At 45.5% G+C, this 27843-nt stretch overlaps 3 protein-coding genes across 3 annotated transcripts in view; all 3 read right to left on the minus strand.

The window, feature by feature from the left end:
• The window catches only part of il12rb2l (interleukin 12 receptor, beta 2a, like), a 31848-nt gene extending 12285 nt beyond the window's left edge, over nucleotides 1–19563 (minus strand). Inside the window, exon 1 of the mRNA XM_066707755.1 lies at nucleotides 19363–19563. The gene's annotated coding sequence lies outside the window, so the exon portion shown is untranslated. The remainder of the gene's footprint in view (nucleotides 1–19362) is intronic.
• A 465-nt stretch (nucleotides 19564–20028) lies between these two features.
• Nucleotides 20029–20876, minus strand: LOC136754005 (relaxin-3). Its single transcript, XM_066710374.1, has 2 exons — nucleotides 20607–20876; nucleotides 20029–20435 (listed from the first exon to the last, which is right to left on the minus strand). Exons 1-2 carry the CDS (start codon nucleotides 20776–20778, stop codon nucleotides 20119–20121), a joined length of 489 nt encoding a protein of 162 aa, XP_066566471.1. The 5' UTR covers nucleotides 20779–20876; the 3' UTR covers nucleotides 20029–20118.
• A 5614-nt stretch (nucleotides 20877–26490) lies between these two features.
• On the minus strand, nucleotides 26491–27150 carry LOC136753408 (relaxin-3-like). Its single transcript, XM_066709482.1, has 2 exons — nucleotides 26979–27150; nucleotides 26491–26807 (listed from the first exon to the last, which is right to left on the minus strand). The coding sequence occupies exons 1-2, from the start codon at nucleotides 27148–27150 to the stop codon at nucleotides 26491–26493; spliced, it is 489 nt and encodes a 162-aa protein (XP_066565579.1).
• Nucleotides 27151–27843: the final 693 nt, after the last annotated feature.

Consider the following 27843-nt stretch of genomic DNA (forward strand, 5'->3'; position numbering starts at 1 on the left):
ACATTATGCGTTATTTATTCGTTTCTTTTTTTTGTTCAATTGCATAGGACTGAAAGCAGCGAACTGGAGATGATCCCTTTAATATGCAGCTCCGTCTACTCGGCGAGTTCGTCGCAATTGAGCCATTACAATAATAATAATAATAATAATAATAATAATAATAATAATAATACTTTTACACCGATTCGCAATTTCCGACCATTTTCCCTTATTGAATAAAATACAAATTAAAGTTAACATGCGTAGTAAGGTGTTTACTTGAAGGGTAACATGTTTCATGCAAGTAAAATCAATACAAACCGTGTGCTTGTAAAAAATCAATAAAAACATGATTACTGTTAGAGATTTTAAACTTATTTTAAACTACAATTACCTGTAAAAAATAATAATCATAATAATAATAGGATTGCATTCTATCTATACACTAGTAGCTAATGTGACGTCATCGATTCTTACCCACAATGCACTCTGATTTCGCGGGTACATACGTTGTACACTCTCCGACCCCTATTTCCCAGAATGCAACGCGGAGACGGCGGCAGAGTACACAAATAAATTGCAAATGGCGGATGAAAAATATGAAAAATAAAAAATACATAAACATTACAAGTTTAATTATTTGATTTATCATTTATGTAATAATCATAAGAAATTAACAGTTATGAAAAAAATAATTGTATTATGATTAAAAAAATGTTAATGCAAAAATGAAACTATATTGTAGCGATCTCGAGGCTCGCTAGAGGCCTGGGTAAGATCGCTGCATTGTGGCGGGAGAACCCCCGAGTCGGTACAATATATATATATATATATATATATATATATATATATATATATATATATATAAACTATATAAAGATTACAGAAATGATAATATTCATGAGGCCACAGAGGTGAAATGGTCAAATGTCTGCGACACTTCCCGAGTGCTCTCTGACGCAGGGAATTGACGTCAGCGTCTGAAATCGCTGGCTCATTTCGTTCCTCACTGCTGAGATAGAGAATAAGTGAAGAAGTGGGCGATTTCAGACACATGGATACACTACTTACTTAATGTGACAAATCGCCGGCGAGCTTTGTGACGTTAAACCGATTTACACTTCTGCGTAGGTACGCGTACGCGTCTATACTTAGCGACGCAGAGCAGGGGTTTCTGGGTACGCGCAGCCGCAGAGGAGCCGACGCCACTCAACAGCGCGTCTCTACGGGCGTCGCAGACGGTCACAGTGTCTGTCAACACACTCGCACGTATAGGGGGCAGTGTCACATTAACACATCGCAATCTACATACACAAACACTAAACCCGTTTTCTATGGTGCACCTACGATTGTGTGGATGTAAATGAACACATACTGTTAATGACATATTACTGAAACTACACGCACACACATGTAAATTGCATCCTGTATGTGCAGATCTTTATTGTCTTCAAGTTTCTAACTGTGGAATTCAAGCTCGATCACATTGCAAACCTGGGTCTCTGGATCAATGCCCTGATCAGTCACGGTTGATCAGGATGCTAATTGTCCATTCTGTCCACGGAAAGCAAAGCACATTTTACCTTTCGTCCAAAATTGCCAAGCACGAAATACGTGGGCGTTTCTTGGGATAAAATGTGAATTATGTTCACGAAATGTGCAGTTCGAGGGACTAAATACTCATTATGTGGACAAATGCGTGTTGTGGATGCATTTTAAGTACTTTCTTATGTCACACATGGTTCCTCTGCTGCGGCGCTACTGACACATCGCACTCCGGCCGCACTCTCAGAATGTCCTGCTCAGCCAATCAGCGCTGGCCTGACGCGCAGACGCAGAGACGCGCTGTTGAGATCTCGGACGAGTGGCGTCGGCGCGTCGGCTGCGTTTACCCACAAACCCCTGCTCTGCGTCGCTACGCACAAACGCATACGCGTACCTACGCAGAAGTATGGAGGGTGATCAGTTCCAAAATTAAGATGAATGTGATTATGAACATGAAGATGATTATGAAGATGATAATGAACATGAACATGAACATGATTATTAACATGATTATTAACATGATTATGAAGAGGAACATGAAGAGGATTATGAAGATGAAGATTATTATGAGCTCTGGATAGGACAATACGCGCACTGGTCCCGCCCACCAGCTCTAATTGACAGAGTTCAATGTTTTGTCACATTGAAAAAAAAAAGAAATACAAGAGACGCTACGAAATGTAGAAGCGCATTGAGACAAACGGGAAATAAATATATACATGTTGAAACTAATGAATGTATAAATAAATGTTGAAACAAACAAATAAATAGATCATCCTAAAAAACATCATCCATACATCATAATTCGGACTCAGTGATGATGAAGATGAAAAAAAGAAAGTAGAAAAGTGGTCGGAAGTCAGACGGAGAGCGATGGCGGACAGTCGTGTTTCAATAGTTTCCATATTGTATTTTGTTTGTTTTTATTCGGGAATATTTACATAGACAAATCTACTCGCTCACAGGGTATCTATAGATAAAGGGAGGTGTTAAATGAAGTCCTACATTTTACTGTATTGCATTAACTTTAGGCTTTATACAATGTATTGTGGAACACATATATATATATACATATAGGAAGACTATATTCATAGCATAAACTCGGGGGTTCCGGCCACGGCGGGGACTCGAACCCAGTTCTCACGTCACAATGCAGAGCCACCGCACCGCCTTCAGCGAGGCTCCACAGCGCTGCACTATAGCAGTTAAGGCGCACGACTGTGATACTGGTATTTTTGGGGTCCGAATTATGATGTTTTTTAGGTGTATATATTTTAAATGGAGGACTATCCAAACTGAAATATTAAATAATTACACAGAGAAAATAAATACACTATTAAACAAATACATGGACATTTAGGCATTTATATTTATTTATTCATCTATTTATTTGTTTGTTTATTTAAACATTTATTTATACATTAATTAGTTTCAACATGTATATACACTCACCTAAAGGATTATTAGGAACACCTGTTCAATTTCTCATTAATGCAATTATCTAACCAACCAATCACATGGCAGTTGCTTCAATGCATTTAGGGGTGTGGTCCTGGTCAAGACAATCTCCTGAACTCCAAACTGAATGTCTGAATGGGAAAGAAAGGTGATTTAAGCAATTTTGAGCGTGGCATGGTTGTTGGTGCCAGACGGGCCGGTCTGAGTATTTCACAATCTGCTCAGTTACTGGGATTTTCACGCACAACCATTTCTAGGGTTTACAAAGAATGGTGTGAAAAGGGAAAAACATCCAGTATGTGGCAGTCCTGTGGGCGAAAATGCCTTGTTGATGCTAGAGGTCAGAGCAGAATGGGCCGACTGATTCAAGCTGATAGAAGAGCAACTTTGACTGAAATAACCACTCGTTACAACCGAGGTATGCAGCAAAGCATTTGTGAAGCCACAACACGTACAACCTTGAGGCGGATGGGCTACAACAGCAGAAGACCCCACCGGGTACCACTCATCTCCACTACAAATAGGAAAAAGAGGCTACAATTTGCACAAGCTCACCAAAATTGGACAGTTGAAGACTGGAAAAATGTTGCCTGGTCTGATGAGTCTCGATTTCTGATGAGACATTCAGATGGTAGAATCAGAATTTGGCGTAAACAGAATGAGAACATGGATCCATCATGCCTTGTTACCACTGTGCAGGCTGGTGGTGGTGGTGTAATGGTGTGGGGGATGTTTTCTTGGCACACTTTAGGCCCCTTAGTGCCAATTGGGCATCGTTTAAATGCCACGGCCTACCTGAGCATTGTTTCTGACCATGTCCATCCCTTTATGACCACCATGTACCCATCCTCTGATGGCTACTTCCAGCAGGATAATGCACCATGTCACAAAGGTCGAATCATTTCAAATTGGTTTCTTGAACATGACAATGAGTTCACTGTACTAAACTGGCCCCCACAGTCACCAGATCTCAACCCAATAGAGCATCTTTGGGATGTGGTGGAACGGGAGCTTCGTGCCCTGGATGTGCATCCCACAAATCTCCATCAACTGCAAGATGCTATCCTATCAATATGGGCCAACATTTCTAAAGAATGCTTTCAGCACCTTGTTGAATCAATGCCACGTAGAATTAAGGCAATTCTGAAGGCGAAAGGGGGTCAAACACAGTATTAGTATGGTGTTCCTAATAATCCTTTAGGTGAGTGTATTTAGTTCCTGTTTGTCTCTTTGCTATTCACATTTCTCAGTGCGCTTCTACATTTCGTAGCGTCTCTTGTATTTTTCTTTTTCAATGTGATAAAACATTGAATTCTGTCAATCAGAGCGAGTGGGCAGTAGCCAGTGCGCTTATTGTCCTATCCGGTGCTCATAATCATCTTCATGTTCCTAATCACGTTCATCTTAATATTGATCACCCTCCATACAGAAGTGTAACTCGACTGTACGGGCCTGGACATGTGCAGAGGTCTCACAAAACTATTGGGCGCCGTTTGTGTCATTCATAATTTTGTGGACACATTCTGTCCCTCGAAATGCACATTTCGTGCAAATAATTCACATTTTGTCCCACGAAAAGCACATTTCTTTCGTGCTCTGCAATTTTGTTGATGAAAAGTAAAACGTACTTTGCCTTCCATGGACAGAATGAACAGTCGAGTATGCATTATGTCCATGACATGATGTAAGGGAAAATACATTTTGGGCACCAGTCAACCTGCCGCCAGCCCTACACCTGATACAAAATAATTAGCATTCATGATCAAACAGTGGGACGCCGAATGTAAAACAGCGCACACTTTTTCGACTGTCTTTTTTTCACAAATTTAACTATTTTGTTTATTTAAATAAATGCTAAATCTCCGTTTTTGAAAAATAAATATTTATCGTTTGAATAAGTATTTAACTAACTAGTCACAAAATAAATATATAGTTTTTAAATAAATATTTAGTCTAAATATAAATGTTAAATATAAATGTTAAATATAAATATAAATGTTAAATATAAATATAAATGTTAAATGTAAAAGATAAATATAAATGTTAAATATAAATGTTAAATGTAAAAGTTAAACGAGTTTGCAACGAGATCAAGACTGAATTCCAAACGAAAGTTTGAAACTTGCCGAGCCGATCAGGACAGGCAATACAGGCAAATGTAATACAATAAAGTATAAATCAGGTTTTAGGAGTAAGTGCAGATTTCCGCAGGTCTGCAGAATCCCACCGCTCCCATTGGGACGTTTGGGAAATGAGCCAACCACTGCATTAAAGTCTCATGTCCCCCCGTTATGAAAAGCTGGAGTCGTGGGTGGTGTCTCTGTGTGTGTGTGTGTCTCTCTCCACACACATATTCAATATTATTTACAAGTTGCCACAGAAAGTACAGGTGAGAGGCAGCTATCTTGTTGTGTTCCTAGTTTCAGACCAGTCTTAGCATTGCTCATTTTGTTTTAAGTTTGACTTAATTGCAGTTAATCTTGTCTGTAGTTTGCTTAAATTGAACTCAATTCAGTTCAGCTGCTGATTTGGTGAAAGTAAATAATTTGAAGGAAAGGTGACCTAGTTAAGGACTAGCAGGATTTATTTTCCTGGTGGAGCCAGTTAGGTGTGAACAGGGGGCAGGTGGACAAAAACTACTTAAAACAGCTGTTGAGAAAGAGCGGCGCTGTTTCCCGGTATCAAAAATTCAAGGAGTTGACTAGGGAACAGAAACCAAGAGACTTAAAAAATAAAATAAAAACTTTAACATTGAGAAGCATGTGGCCACTACAGTGTCAGGTTTGCACAATGATTGCCTTCCTGGAGGAACTCATCTAAGAAGATTTCAACTGTGAACGTTGTCAGCATGTTGAAATCCTAGAGATCAATGTTCGTGATGTTGAGGCTCAGCTTGTTGATCTGCACTGTATTAGTGATGTAGAAGAATTGGTCAATCAGCCCATGAGAGAGATGGTGTGCAGCCAAAACCTAGGAGAGTTGAGACCTTAGAGCAGGACAGCGTGGAGAACTGCTGGGTTACAGTAGGTCGTAACCGCAGAACAGGGCGTGCACAACCCCTAGAGACACCCCAAGAGCCAGAATTGCCCAATAGGTTCCAACTGCTGGACACCGAGTTGGACAGTGACAGCTCAGAGGGTGATGGGGGGGCAGTTGAGCACCATGGTGCCCACTCCCCAGAGAAGAGGGAGGTAGTTATAGTAGGAGACTCGATTCTTAGAGGTGTAGATCACACAGTGTGTTCTAGTGATAAGGAGACCTGCATGGTATCTTGCCTGCCTGGAGCTCAGGTTGCAGATCTCCCTAAACTAGTAGACGGGCTACTGGCCAAAGCCGGGGGGAATCCACTGGTCAATGTCCACATTGGAACCAATGACATAGGAAAAGGAAAGGTAGAGGTTGTGCAAGACAAATTTAAAGAGTGAGGAAAGAAACTAAAGAGCAGAACCTCCACAGTAGTTTTCTCTGAAATACTTCTGGTACCACATGCCAGGCCAGGGAGACAGGCTGAGATTAGAAAGTTTAACACGTGGTTGAAAGCTTGGTGTAGGGAAGAGGGGTTTAGGTTTATGGAGCATTGGTGTTTCTTCTGGGATAGATGTAGACCATCCGGTTTGTACAGGTCCCATCTAAACAGAAGGGGGGCTAATGCATTGGGAGAGCGTATGTGCAGAGAAATTGAGAATCTTTTAATCTAGGGACCAGGGGGGCAGGGAGCTCTGACAATGGTAGATGTTCCTCTAAGGAAAGAAAACCAAGGGAAACTGCTAGTAGGAAAGTCCTGAAATGTTTGTACCTCAATGCCAGGAGTATAAGGAACAAGATGTTAGACCTGGAAGCCACAGTGCTGGCGTGTGACTATGATGTTGTAGGAGTGACAGAAACATGACTTACAGAAAATGATGGGGATGAATACAAGTTGAATGGATAAACACAGTTTAAGAGAGACAGGCAAAATCGAAGAGGTTGTGGGGTAGCATTATATGTCAGAAATTACATTAAGGCAGAAGAACTCAAATTAGATCCTGCTGATGAAACAGAATCATTGTGGGTTAAACCCAGGGGTTAAGCCTCCAGAGGTCATCATCTCCAGAATATGAACCGTTACTCACATTTCCCAGCACCAAGCATCAACTCTCTGCTCCCATTTGACAAACACTACACATTCCAGTGCCCTGCTTTCCTCTTGTCTGTACTTAAACCCCCTGTTACTTACATTCAATGCTAAGTCGTTAGTTTCTGCACTGCATGTTTAAGCATTATTCCTGGTTCTTGATCTCCTGTTTACTGACCCTCATTTGCCTTCCCGTGTTTGCTTCCTGGATTTCCCTTTACTGACATGTATGCTCAATTGACTGACCTTCTGCTTTGTGACCCCGACCACGTCTCTTGCCTTGCCTTTATTGCACTGTTTGCCCATTCCCGACCCAAGTCTCTTCCTGCACCTGAGTTCTATACTGCACTGGCTCTCTGTGAAGTCAAGTCTGACACTTACTAATTTATTCAAGTTTTTGAACATGCAACTGCAGCTATGGATCATGTGAAAGCATATGACATGACAGATGTTCAGAAAGCTTTTGATAAGGTTCCTCACCAAAGACTGATCCTCAGATTGGAAGCTGTAGCCATTCAGGGTAATGTAAGTAGATGGATTATGAACTGGTTGATGTCTAGGAAACAGAGGGTGTCGATTAGAGGAGTCGCTTCTAACTGGAGTGAGGTTGTTAGTGGAGTTCCACAGGGATCAGTACTAGGGCCTGTGCTTTTTCTAATCTATATTAATGATCTGGACTCTGGGATAGTTAGCAAACTTGTCAAATTTGCAGATGATACTAAAATTGGCGGCTCAGCAGATACAATCTTGGCAGCACAGGCTATTCAGAGGGACTTAGATAATATTCAGTTCTGGGCGACACCTGGCAGATGAAATTCAATGTGGACAAGTGCAAGGTAATACATGCAGGTAACTAAAATGTCCACTATAATGACACTATGGGAGGAATAGAACTGGATGAAGTAACGCATGAGAAAGACCTAGGAGTCTACGTGGACTCCTCACTTTCTCCATCCAAACAATGTGGGGAAGCAATAAAAAAGGCAAACACAATGTTAGGGTATATTGTCAAAAGTGTAGAATTGAGAACAAGGGCAGTGATGTTCAGACTGTGCAATGCACTAGTTAGAGCTCATCTGGATACTGTGGACAGTTCTGGGCTCCACACTTCAAGAAAGATATCGCTGCTCTAGAGACAGTTCAGAGGAGAGCAACCAGACTTATTCCAGGTCTGAAGGGAATGTCCTACTGAGAGACTGAGGACCTGAACCTTTTCACCCTGGAACAGAGGAGACTACGTGGGGACTTGATCCAAGTCTTCAAAATCATGAAAGGCATCGACCACATCAAACGAGAGGAGCTTTTCCAGATCAGCAGGGACACACGCACCCGGGGACACAAATGGAAATTGGGCTTCAAGGCATTCAAGACAGAAAACAGGAGACACTTCTTCACACAGAGAGGCGTCACAATCTGAACAAACTCCCCAGCGATGTGGCTGAAGAGACAATTTGGGAACATTCAAAAACAGACTGGATAGGATCCTTGATCACTTAGTTATTAATGGACACCAAACGAGCACGATGGGGCGAATGGCCTCCTCTCGACTGGACACTGTCTTATGTTCTGATACCAGTTACTGTTAAAAAATTGAATATTCTGCTCTGCATCCTTGCTCAACATATATATATATATATACACTCACCTAAAGGATTATTAGGAACACCATACTAATACTGTGTTTGACCCCCTTTCGCCTTCAGAACTGCCTTAATTCTACGTGGCATTGATTCAACAAGGTGCTGAAAGCATTCTTTAGAAATGTTGACCCATATTGATAGGATAGCATCTTGCAGTTGATGGAGATTTGTGGGATGCACATCCAGGGCACGAAGCTCCCGTTCCACCACATCCCAAAGATGCTCTATTGGGTTGAGATCTGGTGACTGTGGGGGCCAGTTTAGTACAGTGAACTCATTGTCATGTTCAAGAAACCAATTTGAAATGATTCGACCTTTGTGACATGGTGCATTATCCTGCTGGAAGTAGCCATCAGAGGATGGGTACATGGTGGTCATAAAGGGATGGACATGGTCAGAAACAATGCTCAGGTAGGCCGTGGCATTTAAACGATGCCCAATTGGCACTAAGGGGCCTAAAGTGTGCCAAGAAAACATCCCCCACACCATTACACCACCACCACCAGCCTGCACAGTGGTAACAAGGCATGATGGATCCATGTTCTCATTCTGTTTATGCCAAATTCTGACTCTACCATCTGAATGTCTCAACAGAAATCGAGACTCATCAGACCAGGCAGCATTTTTCCAGTCTTCAACTGTCCAATTTTGGTGAGCTTGTGCAAATTGTAGCCTCTTTTTCCTATTTGTAGTGGAGATGAGTGGTACCCGGTGGGGTCTTCTGCTGTTGTAGCCCATCCGCCTCAAGGTTGTACGTGTTGTGGCTTCACAAATGCTTTGCTGCATACCTCGGTTGTAACGAGTGGTTATTTCAGTCAAAGTTGCTCTTCTATCAGCTTGAATCAGTCGGCCCATTCTCCTCTGACCTCTAGCATCAACAAGGCATTTTCGCCCACAGGACTGCCGCATACTGGATGTTTTTCCCTTTTCACACCATTCTTTGTAAACCCTAGAAATGGTTGTGCGTGAAAATCCCAGTAACTGAGCAGATTGTGAAATACTCAGACCGGCCCGTCTGGCACCAACAACCATGCCACGCTCAAAATTGCTTAAATCACCTTTCTTTCCCATTCAGACATTCAGTTTGGAGTTCAGGAGATTGTCTTGACCAGGACCACACCCCTAAATGCATTGAAGCAACTGCCATGTGATTGGTTGGTTAGATAATTGCATTCATGAGAAATTGAACAGGTGTTCCTAATAATCCTTTAGGTGAGTGTATATATATATATATATATATATATATATATAGAGAGAGAGAGAAGAGGAAATGGTCTAAAACAAACAATAATAATAGTTTAATCACATCTACCTGTATTTCTGCATCTCCACACAGTAGCAGATCACATGGTACTAATTAGAAACATACAGCGACCACCAGATTTATTTATACCTGATGCAATGTAACACGTTTTAAAGACGATCAGTGTTAGATATCGCAAAAACATTTCAGTCCAGAGCGTACTGGATTTGAATGTTTAGGGTATGAATATTTATTAACTTCGATTTTGAACAAATACGCAAATATGCTGGAAACAAATATATTTTTATAAGTCCAATACTGAACATCTGACATCTGTCATTAATTTATACAACAAATACTGAATGTGTGCTTGCAATTATGTCGCTAAAGCCCACTGTAGCCTGTGAAGGATGTGAACAATTGTGGATGCAACTGTATCTGTAGTTATATTATTAGATCATAAGAAATAACTCTGTATGAGCCAAAATGGCGTCAGTTGCATCATCCAGACCGAGTATAGAGTGCCACGGATTACGCTGTCAGAAAATGAAATTAGACGTTTATGCAATATTATATACTGTACATGATGTGTATGTGTGTGTATTACATTTCTTATTCATTGGGTATGTCTGCCAAACAAATACAAAATACAATAAATCACTATGAGGTCTGTTTTGTAACGTTTTATACACATACAACATTTTGCACACATTATTATTAATACTTGCAAGTCATCTTGAGTTAAATCAACAAAATGACCAAGCATTACTAGTAATATTAATAATAATTGAGATACACCTATGCGTAAGACATTGATTTAATCGTGTTGTATAAATAATGTTAATGCTTCAAACTGTTGCTATCTCCAGGACTTTAAATATGTATTTGTCACAACTGTATTGAATCTAACCCACTCAAATATAGACTTTTCCTGGCTTCTGTGGTGTGCAGTTTGTGAACGACTCCTTTCCGGTTCAAGTCTATCTAACCCGTCCCGACTCGGTGTGCACGGGTGCGAGTCACTGGATCAGTGAGCGAAATTAATCGATTCACCGAACTGAGCCGAATCAAACTATTCGAGTCACTAAAAGAATCGAGCTGCCATCACTAGTGTGCTGCACACACCCCGGCACAACACACTGCGCTGCACACACCCCGGCACAACACACTGCCCAGTACACACCCCGGCACAACACGCTGCGCTGCACACACCCTGGCACAACACACTGCGCTGCACACACCCCGGCACAACACACTGCGCTGCACACACCCCGGCTCAACACACTGCCCAGTACACACCCCGGCACGACACACTGCGCTGCACACACCCCGGCACAACACACTGCGCTGCACACACCCCGGCACAACACACTGCCCAGTACACACCCCGGCACAACACGCTGCGCTGCACACACCCCGGCACAACACACTGCGCTGCACACACCCCGGCACAACACACTGCGCTGCACACACCCCGGCTCAACACACTGCCCAGTACACACCCCGGCACGACACACTGCGCTGCACACACCCCGGCACAACACACTGTGCTGCACACACCCCGGCACAACACACTGCCCAGTACACACCCCGGCACAACACACTGCGCTGCACACACCCCGGCACAACACACTGCCCAGTACACACCCCGGCACAACACACTGCGCTGCACACACCCCGGCACAACACACTGCGCTGCACACACCCCGGCACAACACACTGCCCAGTACACACCCCGGCACAACACACTGCGCTGCACACACCCCGGCACAACACACTGCGCTGCACACACCCCGGCACAACACACTGCCCAGTACACACCCCGGCACAACACACTGCGCTGCACACACCCCGGCACAACACACTGCCCAGTACACACCCCGGCACAACACACTGCGCTGCACACACCCCGGAACAACACACTGCGCTGCACACACCCCGGCACAACACACTGCCCAGTACACACCCCGGCACAACACACTGCGCTGCACACACCCCGGAACAACACACTGCGCTGCACACACCCCGGCACTGCCGGTACAGACTCGAAGCTGCTTCCGCACTCATTAAGGGGCTGTCGCTAAATTGCAAACTGTAGCTGAAGGGGTGAGGGGTGATCTAAGGGAAATCGTATTTACTGAAACGTTTTTACAGAGGTTTGACATAAGAAATATGAAAACTTTAAATAATTCGTGGGGGCCCGTGCCCCAATGACACGACGCCACTGTGTTTCTGGCATCCTATTTCCACAAGATGGGCTCAACCCCTCACCCTGAGTCTCTGCTTGTGTCTGTCTGGGTCCCTTCCTCTCCCTCATTCTCTCTGTCATGTATTGCTGGTCAGTGTTGCCAGTTGAGAAATATAATAATACATTTAAATTATAATCATAATCATCATCATAATAAAGCCCCTTCCTATCTTTTTGCCTCTCCCCTTTTCTCTCACATGAAAAATGAAGGAGTATAACTATAACACCAGGAGGAGTATACTATACTATAACACTAGGAGTTTTAATTCGGAAGCTTACCTGCAGTTTAGTCCTGCTTTCCTCCCTGTCTCTCTCTCTGTCTATTTGTCCCTGACTTTCTCTGTCTCCATCTCATTCTCTCTTGTCTTCTGTGTCTTTCAGAAATCACCTCTTCAAAGAAACACAGCGCCTACCGTCCACTGCCCCCCCGCCCTGTCTCTCTGTCTCTCTGACACATCAGAGCTTTTTTCAATATTACAACAGCAAGAGGTCAATAAAGGAGGAAGTGAAATGGATAAAGGGCAAAAATGAAAGTATCTTGGAAAACGAACAAGATGTGGCAAATGTTCTAAATTAGTATTTCCAACAGTACTTAAAGAAATGAGGGAAATTATTTATAGGCCGCTAACTCAAATATTCCAAATGACACTTAGAACAGGGGATGTGACAACTGACTGGAACACAGCAAATGTCAAACCAATCCACAAGAAAGGGGACAAAACTGAGCCAGGAAATTACAGACCAATCAGTCTCACCTGCATCACCTGTAAAATGTTGGAGAAAATTATTAGACAGAAATTAGAGGAGCATCTTAATGAAAACCATATTCTTGGAGATAGTCAACATGGGTTTAGACGAGGCAGATCATGTCTTACTAATTTATTAGAATTTTTTGAACATGCAACTGCAGCTGTAGATCATGTGAAAGCATATGATATGATATACTTAGATTTTCAAAAAGCTTTTGATAAGGTTCCACACCAAAGACTGATCCTCAGATTGGAAGCTGTAGGCATTCAGGGTAATGTAAGTAGATGGATTATGAACTGGTTGATGTCTAGGAAACAGAGGGTGTCGATTAGAGGAGTCACTTCTAACTGGAGTGAGGTTGTTAGTGGAGTTCCACAGGGATCAGTACTAGGGCCTTTGTCTGTGTCTCTGTCTCTGTCCCTGTCTGCGTCTCTGTCCCTGTCTATCTGTCTCTGTGTTCCTGTCTGTGTCTCTGTCTCTGTCCCTGTCTGTCCCTGTCTATGTTTCTGCCTGCCTGTCAGCATGTCACTCAGCCCTCAGCCTCTGATCCTCAATGTGGTTTTCAATGTGTGATGTGGTGAATAAAGTAACCAGCCTAAAACAATGAATTATGAATTGTTATTATTCAATTCATTATTACATATGAAAATACAAATCACATAGTACTGTTTAATTAATACTAATGGTTTGCTTGCTTGATCAATTAACTAATGGCATTTGATTTGCCTTTGCATGACAGTGTCAGCCTCCCTGGCGTGCCTGAGCGCTGTGTGGTGCATGTCAGGATATTATTAATGTGTTGTTCTTGTTGTTCTTATGTACAATTCCATCAGTAATTGGACACGATCAAAATGAAGTTTAATTTGCATAAGAAATCAGATGTAACTGATATTCAGATGTCTCCAGGGCAACACTTTGGCCATCATGTTGGACCCGTGCCACCCCTGTGTGTGTGTGAGTGTGTGTGTCAGTGTGCAGTGTGTCAGTGTGTATTACTGTGTTAGTGTGTGTGTCAGTATGTCAGTGTGTATGTCAGTGTGCAGTGTATTCGTGTGTTACTGTGTCGTGTGTGTGTTACTGTGTCAGTGTGTGTGTCAGTGTGCAGTGTGTTAGTGTGTTACTCTGTCAGTGTGTGTGTGTTACTGTGTCAGTGTGTATTACTGTGTTAGTGTGTGTGTCAGTGTGTTACTGTGTCAGTGTGTGTCAGTCAGTGTGTTACTGTGTGTTACTGTGTCAGTATATCAGTATGTCAGTGTGTCAATGTGTGTGTCAGTGTGCAGTGTATTAGTGTGTTACTGTATCGTGTGTGTGTTACTGTGCCAGTGTGTGTTACTGTGTCAGTGTGTGTGTCAGTGTGCAGTGTGTTAGTGTGTTACTCTGTCAGTGTGTGTGTTACTGTGTCAGTGTGTATTACTGTGTTAGTGTGTGTGTCAGTGTGTTACTGTGTCAGTGTGTGTCAGTCAGTGTGTTACTGTGTCAGTATATCAGCATGTCAGTGTGTCAATGTGTGTGTCAGTGTGCAGTGTATTAGTGTGTTACTGTATCGTGTGTGTGTTACTGTGTCAGTGTGTGTTACTGTGTCAGTGTGTGTGTCAGTGTGCAGTGTGTTAGTGTGTTACTCTGTCAGTGTGTGTGTTACTGTGTCAGTGTGTATTACTGTGTTAGTGTGTGTGTTACTGTGTCAGTCAGTGTGTTACTGTGTCAGTATATCAGTATGTCAGTGTGTCAATGTGTGTGTCAGTGTGCAGTGTATTAGTGTGTTACTGCATCGTGTGTGTGTTACTGTGTCAGTGTGTGTTACTGAGTCAGTGTGTGTGTTAGTGTGTTACTCTGTCAGTGTGTGTGTTACTGTGTCAGTGTGTATTACTGTGTTAGTGTGTGTGTCAGTGTGTTACTGTGTCAGTGTGTATTACTGTGTTAGTGTGTGTGTCAGTGTGTTACTGTGTGTTACTGTGTCAGTATGTCAGTGTGTGTGTCAGTGTGCAGTGTATTCGTGTGTTACTGTGTCGTGTGTGTGTTACTGTGTCAGTGTGTGTGTCAGTGTGCAGTGTGTTAGTGTGTTACTCTGTCAGTGTGTGTGTGTTACTGTGTCAGTGTGTATTACTGTGTTAGTGTGTGTGTCAGTGTGTTACTGTGTCAGTATGTCAGTGTGTGTGTCAGTGTGCAGTGTATTCGTGTGTTACTGTGTCGTGTGTGTGTTACTGTGTCAGTGTGTGTCAGTGTGCAGTGTGTTAGTGTGTTACTCTGTCAGTGTGTGTGTTACTGTGTCAGTGTGTATTACTGTGTTAGTGTGTGTGTCAGTGTGTTACTGTGTGTTACTGTGTCAGTATGTCAGTGTGTGTGTCAGTGTGCAGTGTATTCGTGTGTTACTGTGTCGTGTGTGTGTTACTGTGTCAGTGTGTGTGTCAGTGTGCAGTGTGTTAGTGTGTTACTCTGTCAGTGTGTGTGTTACTGTGTCAGTGTGTATTACTGTGTTAGTGTGTGTGTCAGTGTGTTACTGTGTCGTGTGTGTGTTACTGTGTCAGTGTGTATTACTGTGTTAGTGTGTGTGTCAGTGTGTTACTGTGTCGTGTGTGTGTTACTGTGTCAGTGTGTGTGTCAGTGTGCAGTGTGTTAGTGTGTTACTCTGTCAGTGTGTGTGTTACTGTGTCAGTGTGTATTACTGTGTTAGTGTGTGTGTCAGTGTGTTACTGTGTCGTGTGTGTGTTACTGTGTCAGTGTGTGTGTCAGTGTGCAGTGTGTTAGTGTGTTACTCTGTCAGTGTGTGTTACTGTGTCAGTGTGTATTACTGTGTTAGTGTGTGTGTCAGTATGTCAGTGTGTGTGTCAGTGTGCAGTGTATTCGTGTGTTACTGTGTCGTGTGTGTGTTACTGTGTCAGTGTGCAGTGTGTTAGTGTGTTACTCTGTCAGTGTGTGTGTTACTGTGTCAGTGTGTATTACTGTGTTAGTGTGTGTGTCAGTGTGTTACTGTGTGTTACTGTGTCAGTATGTCAGTGTGTGTGTCAGTGTGCAGTGTGTTACTCTGTCAGTGTGTGTGTTACTGTGTCAGTGTGTATTACTGTGTTAGTGTGTGTGTCAGTGTGTTACTGTGTGTTACTGTGTCAGTATGTCAGTGTGTGTGTCAGTGTGCAGTGTATTCGTGTGTTACTGTGTCGTGTGTGTGTTACTGTGTCAGTGTGTGTGTCAGTGTGCAGTGTGTTAGTGTGTTACTCTGTCAGTGTGTGTGTTACTGTGTCAGTGTGTATTACTGTGTTAGTGTGTGTGTCAGTGTGTTACTGTGTCGTGTGTGTGTTACTGTGTCAGTGTGTATTACTGTGTTAGTGTGTGTGTCAGTGTGTTACTGTGTCGTGTGTGTGTTACTGTGTCAGTGTGTGTGTCAGTGTGCAGTGTGTTAGTGTGTTACTGTATCGTGTGTGTGTTACTGTGTCAGTGTGTGTTACTGTGTCAGTGTGTGTGTCAGTGTGCAGTGTGTTAGTGTGTTACTCTGTCAGTGTGTGTGTTACTGTGTCAGTGTGTATTACTGTGTTAGTGTGTGTGTTACTGTGTCAGTCAGTGTGTTACTGTGTCAGTATATCAGTATGTCAGTGTGTCAATGTGTGTGTCAGTGTGCAGTGTATTAGTGTGTTACTGCATCGTGTGTGTGTTACTGTGTCAGTGTGTGTTACTGAGTCAGTGTGTGTGTTAGTGTGTTACTCTGTCAGTGTGTGTGTTACTGTGTCAGTGTGTATTACTGTGTTAGTGTGTGTGTCAGTGTGTTACTGTGTCAGTGTGTATTACTGTGTTAGTGTGTGTGTCAGTGTGTTACTGTGTGTTACTGTGTCAGTATGTCAGTGTGTGTGTCAGTGTGCAGTGTGTTAGTGTGTTACTCTGTCAGTGTGTGTGTTACTGTGTCAGTGTGTATTACTGTGTTAGTGTGTGTGTCAGTGTGTTACTGTGTCGTGTGTGTGTTACTGTGTCAGTGTGTGTGTCAGTGTGCAGTGTGTTAGTGTGTTACTCTGTCAGTGTGTGTGTTACTGTGTCAGTGTGTATTACTGTGTTAGTGTGTGTGTCAGTATGTCAGTGTGTGTGTCAGTGTGCAGTGTATTCGTGTGTTACTGTGTCGTGTGTGTGTTACTGTGTCAGTGTGCAGTGTGTTAGTGTGTTACTCTGTCAGTGTGTGTGTTACTGTGTCAGTGTGTATTACTGTGTTAGTGTGTGTGTCAGTGTGTTACTGTGTGTTACTGTGTCAGTATGTCAGTGTGTGTGTCAGTGTGCAGTGTGTTACTCTGTCAGTGTGTGTGTTACTGTGTCAGTGTGTATTACTGTGTTAGTGTGTGTGTCAGTGTGTTACTGTGTCGTGTGTGTGTTACTGTGTCAGTGTGTATTACTGTGTTAGTGTGTGTGTCAGTGTGTTACTGTGTCGTGTGTGTGTTACTGTGTCAGTGTGTGTGTCAGTGTGCAGTGTGTTAGTGTGTTACTCTGTCAGTGTGTGTGTTACTGTGTCAGTGTGTATTACTGTGTTAGTGTGTGTGTCAGTGTGTTACTGTGTGTTACTGTGTCAGTATGTCAGTGTGTGTGTCAGTGTGCAGTGTGTTACTCTGTCAGTGTGTGTGTTACTGTGTCAGTGTGTATTACTGTGTTAGTGTGTGTGTCAGTGTGTTACTGTGTGTCAGTGTGCAGTGTATTCGTGTGTTACTGTGTCGTGTGTGTGTTACTGTGTCAGTGTGTGTGTCAGTGTGCAGTGTGTTACTCTGTCAGTGTGTGTGTTACTGTGTCAGTGTGTATTACTGTGTTAGTGTGTGTGTCAGTGTGTTACTGTGTCGTGTGTGTGTTACTGTGTCAGTGTGTATTACTGTGTTAGTGTGTGTGTCAGTGTGTTACTGTGTCGTGTGTGTGTTACTGTGTCAGTGTGTGTGTCAGTGTGCAGTGTGTTAGTGTGTTACTCTGTCAGTGTGTGTGTTACTGTGTCAGTGTGTATTACTGTGTTAGTGTGTGTGTCAGTGTGTTACTGTGTCGTGTGTGTGTTACTGTGTCAGTGTGTGTGTCAGTGTGCAGTGTGTTAGTGTGTTACTCTGTCAGTGTGTGTGTTACTGTGTCAGTGTGTATTACTGTGTTAGTGTGTGTGTCAGTATGTCAGTGTGTGTGTCAGTGTGCAGTGTATTCGTGTGTTACTGTGTCGTGTGTGTGTTACTGTGTCAGTGTGCAGTGTGTTAGTGTGTTACTCTGTCAGTGTGTGTGTTACTGTGTCAGTGTGTATTACTGTGTTAGTGTGTGTGTCAGTGTGTTACTGTGTGTTACTGTGTCAGTATGTCAGTGTGTGTGTCAGTGTGCAGTGTGTTACTCTGTCAGTGTGTGTGTTACTGTGTCAGTGTGTATTACTGTGTTAGTGTGTGTGTCAGTGTGTTACTGTGTGTTACTGTGTCAGTATGTCAGTGTGTGTGTCAGTGTGCAGTGTATTCGTGTGTTACTGTGTCGTGTGTGTGTTACTGTGTCGTGTGTGTGTTACTGTGGCAGTGTGTATTACTGTGTTAGTGTGTGTGTCAGTGTGTTACTGTGTCGTGTGTGTGTTACTGTGTCGTGTGTGTGTTACTGTGGCAGTGTGTATTACTGTGTTAGTGTGTGTGTCAGTGTGTTACTGTGTCGTGTGTGTGTTACTGTGTCAGTGTGTATTACTGTGTTAGTGTGTGTGTCAGTGTGTTACTGTGTCGTGTGTGTGTTACTGTGTCAGTGTGTATTACTGTGTTAGTGTGTGTGTCAGTGTGTTACTGTGTCGTGTGTGTGTTACTGTGTCAGTGTGCAGTGTGTTAGTGTGTTACTCTGTCAGTGTGTGTGTTACTGTGTCAGTGTGTATTACTGTGTTAGTGTGTGTGTCAGTGTGTTACTGTGTGTTACTGTGTCAGTATGTCAGTGTGTGTGTCAGTGTGCAGTGTGTTACTCTGTCAGTGTGTGTGTTACTGTGTCAGTGTGTATTACTGTGTTAGTGTGTGTGTCAGTGTGTTACTGTGTGTTACTGTGTCAGTATGTCAGTGTGTGTGTCAGTGTGCAGTGTATTCGTGTGTTACTGTGTCGTGTGTGTGTTACTGTGTCGTGTGTGTGTTACTGTGGCAGTGTGTATTACTGTGTTAGTGTGTGTGTCAGTGTGTTACTGTGTCGTGTGTGTGTTACTGTGTCGTGTGTGTGTTACTGTGGCAGTGTGTATTACTGTGTTAGTGTGTGTGTCAGTGTGTTACTGTGTCGTGTGTGTGTTACTGTGTCAGTGTGTATTACTGTGTTAGTGTGTGTGTCAGTGTGTTACTGTGTCGTGTGTGTGTTACTGTGTCAGTGTGTATTACTGTGTTAGTGTGTGTGTCAGTGTGTTACTGTGTCGTGTGTGTGTTACTGTGTCAGTGTGTCAATCAGTACTCACTGCTCTCGACACGGAAGCATCCGAGGCGCGCGGGACACGTGCAGCAGGACGGTGCCGATCTCTTGCTCTGCGCGGCTCCCGCAGCTCAGCTGCACAGCAAACACAGCTGCAGGGTGCAGAGACTGCGGACGGGCGACGGGACACTAACAGGCAACTAAACCCGCACCCGGAAGCAGCGCAGACGCGATGGCGGCGTGTCTCTGGTCTTTTCCTGTCAGTTCAAGAGCGCAACAGTCGCCACCGCTGTGCGTGCACAGCGCCGCTCCTCTCCGAGCATCGCAATCAAACCCGCTGCGTCTTTCCTGGTAGTACTGTAGTAGTGTGTGTGTGTGTACACTGATACTGTGACTTTATAAATAAAATGAACCAGTTTTGTACCGAGGTTTTACACCCAAATCATCCTAAAGTCCTACACACTGTTATTCTTGAGTAGTGTTACTGTGTTTATAGAAAAATACAATATACTGACTGTCTATTGTTTCATATTAATACAGCCCCCTAACATGCTAACTTGACAGGAAGGCTGTAAATGCAGAATGACCCCCCAGCACACAACCATCGAAACCCCAACACACTCAGAGCACAACTGAGACAGAGGAGGAAGACCTGACACACCTACACACAACACACTAACATACACACAGAAACACAGCAGGTAATGCAAAACCAGTGTTTATTAAAATACTGCAGAAACATCTCACACATACAGCATACAGCTCTGGAGCAGTGTGTCCTCAGTGCGTCCTCAGTGCGTCCTCAGCACAGGGAGCTGATCTCACTCTTGCTGCAGCCCCACTTGCAGCAGGCGTTGGAGAGGCCCACCACCACGTCCCGCCCCTTCCTGTCCGCGCTGCGCAGCACCTGCAGCACCTCCTCGGACAGGGCGGAGCGGGACGGCCTCTCGAACCCAAGCCCTGCACCCCCCGCACCGGCCCCGGCCGCAGCGCGACCCGTCCAGCCTGGGGCCTCCAACTCGGGCAGCTCAGCATAGGGAAGTCCGGGGATGGAATCTGGGCTCCAGCTGTCAGAGGCCTCTGGGACGTCAGGGGAGAAAGAGTCCAACGACAGATCAGCTGAAGAGAGAGAGGGGTGGAGGGATAGAGAGTGAGACGGATGTGTCAGTCAGTGTCAGTCAGTTTGTCAGTCAGTGAATCAGTGTGTCATTCAGTGTGTCAGTCACTTTGTTCAGTCGGTGTGTCATTAAGTCAGCGTGTCAGTCAGTGCGTCAGAGTGTCCTTGCTCACCGCTGCCCCTGGTGGTCCGTCTCCAGCGCGACCCCCCGCAGGTGAAGATGACCGCGCGGATGAACTCGCGGCCGCACAGCTTGACGCCGTACGAGGGCGGTGGGCGTTCGGAGCCCAGGGCCCCCCCCAGGGCCAGCCCCAGAACACAGAGCAGCAGCAGCGGTCTGGACATCACGGCCAGAGAGAGAGGGAGGACGGAGCTGGAGCGAGGGAACGAGTGCAGGAGAGGAATCGAGCAGCGGATCGGTGGTGAGTGATTCTCCCAGCACAGTGGAGGAGAGGAGCGCTGTGGTCCTCTCTGCCCTGCCTGCAGGCGTATTTATACCCCCGGAACGCCCAGCCAGGCACGACACGGAGCGAGAGAGCGAGGGGGAGATGGAGAGATAGTGGGGACAGCAGATAGCGCCAGAGAGACCTTTGCAGAGACGATGTCATGAGCAGGAGAGACGCAAGCAGAGAGGTGTCAGGAGCACTAATCTGATCACCAGTGACCTTTCCACACTGACACACACACACACACACACACACACAAACGTCAGGGTCAGAGATGTCCTCAATCTCTCTGTGTTCAGCATCATTGTCAGAACTATACACAATTGTATCTAGTGTGCACTAGAGTCCAGTATAGAGGGGTGTAGTTTTGTTTCAGATTTGGGGGGGTGCTGTCAATACTGGGGGGAGATGCGTCCCCTACGCCTATGGAGCTGAGCAATCAATACTGGGAGGGACAATTTAATGTTCCCCTCTGAACGTACAGCCCCCCATCCACTCCCAACCACACTACAGCACAAGACAGATAGACAGACAAACTGTATTAATCCTGTAAACAAACTCATTCGTCAGCCACAGCATAACACCACACCACACGATAAACACGAAATAACACAGTCCTACTGTAACAGCACTGTTACTACAACACAGTCCTACTGTAACAGCACTGTTACTACAACACAGCCCTACTGTAACAGCACCGTTACTACAACACAGCCCCCTACTGTAACAGCATTGTTACTACAACACAGTCCTACTGTAACAGCACCGTTACTACAACACAGCCCCCTACTGTAACAGCACTGTTACTACAACACAGCCCCCTACTGTAACAGCACCGTTACTACAACACAGCCCTACTATAACAGCACTGTTACTACAACACAGCCCCCTACTGTAACAGCACTGTTACTACAACACAGCCCTACTGTAACAGCACTGTTACTACAACACAGCCCTACTATAACAGCACCGTTACTACAACACAGCCCCCTACCGTAACAGCACCGTTACTACAACACAGCCCTACCGTAACAGCACCGTTACTACAACACAGCCCCCTACTGTAACAGCACAATTACTATAACACAGCCCTACAGTAACAGCACTGTTACTACAACACAGCTCTACCGTAACAGCACTGTTACTACAACACAGCCCCCTACTGTAACAGCACTGTTACTACAACACAGCCCCCTACTGTAACAGCACTGTGACTACAACACAGCCCCCTACTGTAACAGCACCGTTACTACAACACAGCCCCCTACTGTAACAGCACTGTTACTACAACACAGCCCCCTACTGTAACAGCACTGAGACTACAACACAGCCCCCTACTGTAACAGCACCGTTACTACAACACAGCCCCCTACTGTAACAGCACAATTACTATAACACAGCCCTACAGTAACAGCACTGTTACTACAACACAGCTCTACTGTAACAGCACCGTTACTACAACACAGCCCCCTACTGTAACAGCACTGTGACTACAACACAGCCCTACTGTAACAGCACTGTGACTACAACACAGCCCCCTACTGTAACAGCACTGTTACTACAACACAGCCCCCTACTGTAACAGCACTGTTACTACAGCCCCCTATAGTGACAGGAATGTTATATTGCAATATTGTTGCAACTGACCCCTATTGTAGCAGGACTGTCTCAAATTCAAATGTCGGTCAGTGTATTAGTCAGTCAGTCAGTCAGTCAGTGTGTCGGTCAGTGTATTAGTCAGTCAGTTGGTGTGTCAGACCTGTAGCGGGAAGTGTCCTTCTTTGCTCTGTACAGACGGCTGTTTTTGGGATTGGGGACTTGCTGATCGGCAAACACATGGGAAAGACTCCCCCACACGAGGAGACAAGTGCATTGAACACAGCAGAACACACTGCTGTGCCTTTCTTTTGGGAGCTGGAGTGGGCCCCGTCTCGGACGCTGCTCTTCTTATGCTCGGGCAGAAACCCTCGCACGGACGACCACTGCTGGGGTGATGTCAGCCACCACCCGTCTCTTCCGGCTTCGTCATTGTAGCCGGGTTGCTGCCGGTTCAAACAAACAGGAACTTTTATTGAACACAGTGCTCTGCCCTGCCAGAGCGACACTCCTCAATAAAGCACCCCTCTCTCACACACTGCCCTGCCCTGCACTGAACTGTACTCTACTGGAACTGGATGTCGCACTGACTCGCTCGTGCTGGAACCAGGCAGCCCTATTTAAGCCCTGTGGTCCCATGACTAGCTCCCCCAATCACAGCGCCCCCCGTGTTCCTGGTTACGTTCTGACTGCGTTCTGTCTTCATTGCTAACAGCATCAGCTTCTGTCTTTATTAACAAATTAAGCTTGTCTTTCATTGCTCGAATTTTAGAAATGTGCAGTTTGCAGAATGGGCTCTGGGGGAGGTGAGATGGGGCAGCTGTAGAACTGATGGGACAGGGCGTCTGCCTTGGTATTGTCAGACCCTGGACGATTATGGAGAACTGGAAACAGGTGAAGAATAGCCTCTTCGCAGCACGGATGTAGTCCAGGTACCAGTGATCTGTAAGAATGAGGAAGAGATGCTTCAAATCGAATCAAATGCTAACTTGATGTCAAGGAGCTCACGATTTCCAACATCATATTTGCGCTCAGCAGATGAAAGCTTCTTAGAAAAGAAGGCACATGGTTGGCTTGAGAGAGTGAAACCAAGAAAGCGTTGCAATTCCATTACGGTTCCAGGCTGAGGCGAATCAGTGATGGCTCTTACCTTGTACCGGTGCACTCGTAAACCGTAAAGCCCGTTCTGTAACAAACACTGGAGAACCTGCCTGACATAGGAAATGTGATCAGAGAAAGTAGAAGAGTAGATTAGAATATCATCGATGTAAAAAGTCCCATTAACAAAAGCATGGAAACCAAAGGGACGTTAAGTAATCCCTGCTTGCAATAAAAGCCATTTTCTATTTGTCCCTTTGTGAAAAAGCAAGCTCCTCGGAGTTGTTCCAGCACAGCCAGTACCAAAGGCAATGGGTATTGATACTTAATAGTAATTTCATTGAGCCCCAGGTAGTCAATACATGGTCTGAGTCCCCTGTACTTCTTTGACACAAGTGGAGGGTTGAATGATTTGACATAATCCTCCATGGTCTGTGACTCTGGAATGGACAGGGGATAGATTCATCCTCTGGGGGGAGAGGTACCTGGCAGCAAGTCGATTGCACAGTCCCAGGGACGATGAGGAGGTAGTCGAGATGCTTGTGACTTACTGTAGACTGCTGCCAGGTCCGAATATTCGGAAAGGAACTCGAGGGGTTTGGAGCGGATACGAGTCACTTGCCAGGGGAGGAACGGTAGTGTAAGTAGCAGTGACTTCCCCAGGACAGTATTTCTCTGTCCTTCCAGGAGATGGTCAGGTTGTGGTGAATGAGCTAGGGGAACCCCAGAATGATATCAGCGCCGGGTGAGTTGATGACAAAGAGGGAAAGGTCTTCATTGTGGAGAGCTCCGATCTGCAAGTGGATGGGGACAGTCCTCTGAGATATGTGACCTGAGTTTATGGGCTGATTCCTTACGGCCTGGATTTGAAGAGAAGGAATGCAGGAGACAAGAGGAATGCCGAGTTGTTCGATTGACGAAATTGCCTGCTGACCCCGAGTCCAATAATACAGAAACAAAGACATGTTTGGTATTCCATTTGACCTTGGCGCTGATCAGACTCTGGGATTGGGTTAGTGGACATTGTCTTGTATTCACAGGGATGTCTTGGGGAGAGCCGGGATGGACAGAACAGGCATCTCAGCAGTGACCCGCTTGACCACAGAGGTATTGTTGTAGCCTCCTCTGTCTTTCCTCAGGAGTCATACGTGTGTGCCTAAGCTGTGGAGATCTGGACGTTGGTAAGGGTCTGGCAGGCTGATGTGGGACATCGGAGGTAGGATGTTTCCTTCTCATCTTCAGGAGGTGATCTAGATGGATGGCTAGTTGAATTAGCCTCTCCAAACCGAGGGCGGCATCACATCCACTGCAGGTCGGAGTGAACCCCCTGTCTGAAGACAGTGATCAAGGCACGCTCACCCCACCCACTTTTATCTGCCAGTATCCGGAATTTGAGCACATAGTCAGCTGCCGATGATGAACCCTGGGTGGGCACGGCAGTGGAAAGCTCTGCTGGCTCCATGGAGAAAGCAAAGTCTTCTGTAATAACTGGGACTACCTGGGGCGCTGGACCCAGGTGCAGAGCACAGGAGAAGGGCCAGGTCGGGCAAGATGTCAGTAGACAGGAATAAGAGGGGTGAGGCAATATTCGTAGTCAAGGTACAGGTGTGTGGTCAGGGGATCAAGCAAACAGGATGGTCGTGAGAAGACAAGGCTCGGTGGTCAAAAGTGAAAAAACGGGTCTGATACACAGGAAGGCAAACACTGGGAAAGAATGCTCAGAATTGCTAGTGAACTAGTGACTGCAGCAAAGTGATATATATATATAGGGATCAGAGGAAGGCTGATGTCAGTGGCTGGAAGGGCTGGACCAAAGAGAGACATTTGCACATGGTGGTGAGTAATGGATTGTGTGGGATGCTGTTTAGAGTGCGAGAGATAGTGACCTCTGGAGGTGAACTGGGGGAGTGTGGGGTGAATATATGACAGCAGCGGAGGATCCAGCAAAACGCAAAAGCCGAAAATATGACAAAGCTTATTTAAAACTGGGCTTTACATGGAGCGGCCTCTCAGCATAACTGTAATTAAAACAAACTATCGCTCCTGGGGTTTTCTCTTTCTCTTCCTGTCTAAATTTCAACCCTGAATCCCTCTACTTTGTGCATTGAGGAAACAAACACACTGATAATAAATATTATACTGAATTTGGGGTTTGTTTTATTTTTATTTTATTACTTTAGCTGTTTCCATTTCTACTGTTTTTGATCTCAAAGAGTCTACTTCTGTAACTAATACTGATCTCTATATTGTTGTCATGATTTTGCAACACATGGTTGTATTGTCTTAGTAAACTATAAGGAGGACTATGAGTCACTTCTTGTCATTGCTCAGGGAGGCTCATTTGACAGTTTGAGACCCGCTGGTCTAGACTGACTTATTTAAGCCTGCAAAGTGTGTAATAAACACCGGTTGGGACCTCTGCTGACTGTAACTGAGCCGGGGGGAAACATCTGTAACTCACTAAACTTTTGTCATTGTAAAAAATGGGATTGGGGAAAAAAGTGAGGGGGACCCCCCAAATCAAATCCTGCTTAGGGCGTCTTAAAGGCCCTGATCCTATATATTGTAATTCTTTCACTGTAGTGTTACTGTGTTTATAGAAAAATACAATATACTGACTGTCTATTGTTTCATATTAATACAGCCCCCTAACATGCTAACTTGACGGGAAGGCTGTAAATGCAGAATGACCCCCCAGCACACAACCATCGAAACCCCAACACACTCAGAGCACAACTGAGACAGAGGAGGAAGACCTGACACACCTACACACAACACACTAACATACACACAGAAACACAGCAGGTAATGCAAAACCAGTGTTTATTAAAATACTGCAGAAACATCTCACACATACAGCATACAGGTCTGGAGCAGTGTGTCCTCAGTGCGTCCTCAGTGCGTCCTCAGTGCGTCCTCAGCACAGGGAACTGATCTCACTCTTGCTGCAGCCCCACTTGCAGCAGGCGTTGGAGAGGCCCACCACCACGTCCCGCCCCTTCCTGTCCGCGCTGCGCAGCACCTGCAGCACCTCCTCGGACAGGGCGGAGCGGGACGGCCTCTCGAACCCAAGCCCTGCACCCCCCGCACCGGCCCCGGCCGCAGCGCGACCCGTCCAGCCTGGGGCCTCCAACTCGGGCAGCTCAGCATAGGGAAGTCCGGGGATGGAATCTGGGCTCCAGCTGTCAGAGGCCTCTGGGACGTCAGGGGAGAAAGAGTCCAACGACAGATCAGCTGAAGAGAGAGAGGGGTGGAGGGATAGAGAGTGAGACGGATGTGTCAGTCAGTGTCAGTCAGTTTGTCAGTCAGTGAATCAGTGTGTCATTCAGTGTGTCAGTCACTTTGTTCAGTCGGTGTGTCATTAAGTCAGCGTGTCAGTCAGTGCGTCAGAGTGTCCTTGCTCACCGCTGCCCCTGGTGGTCCGTCTCCAGCGCGACCCCCCGCAGGTGAAGATGACCGCGCGGATGAACTCGCGGCCGCACAGCTTGACGCCGTACGAGGGCGGTGGGCGTTCGGAGCCCAGGGCCCCCCCCAGGGCCAGCCCCAGAACACAGAGCAGCAGCAGCGGTCTGGACATCACGGCCAGAGAGAGAGGGAGGACGGAGCTGGAGCGAGGGAATGAGTGCAGGAGAGTAGACGAGTGCAGGAGAGGAGACGAGCAGCGGATCGGTGGCGGCTTTCTGCCTCGGGCGCAGTGATTCTCCCGGCACAGTGGGGGAGAGTAGCGCTGTGGTCCTCTTAGCCCTGCCTGCAGTCATATTTATACCCCCGGAACGCCCAGCCAGGCACGACACGGATCAAGAGAGCGAGGGAGGGAGAGTGAGAGGGAGATGGAGAGATAGTGAGGACAGCAGCCCCAGAGAGACCTTTGCGGAGACGATGTCATGAGCAGGAGAGACGCAAGCAGAGAGGTGTCAGGAGCACTAATCTGATCACCAGTGACCTTTCCACACTGACACACACACACACACACACACGTCAGGGTCAGAGACGTCCTCAATCTCTCTGTGTTCAGCATCAATGTTAGTACAATACAACACAATGTGTGCACTAGAATCCAGTATAGAGGGGCGTAGTTTCGTTTCAGAATTGGAGGGGTGCTGTCAATACTGGGGGGAGATGTGTCCCCTACGCCTATGGAGCCGAGCAATCAATACTGGGAGGGACAATTTAACGTTCTCTGAACATTGGGGGGAAACATTGGGGCATGCACCCCCGGTTACCCTAAAATTGCCAACAGGGGTTATTTTAAACCCTTTTAAACCTTTTT

The sequence above is a fragment of the Amia ocellicauda genome, chromosome 7 (assembly GCF_036373705.1).
Source record: "Amia ocellicauda isolate fAmiCal2 chromosome 7, fAmiCal2.hap1, whole genome shotgun sequence".
Lineage (NCBI taxonomy): Eukaryota > Metazoa > Chordata > Actinopteri > Amiiformes > Amiidae > Amia > Amia ocellicauda.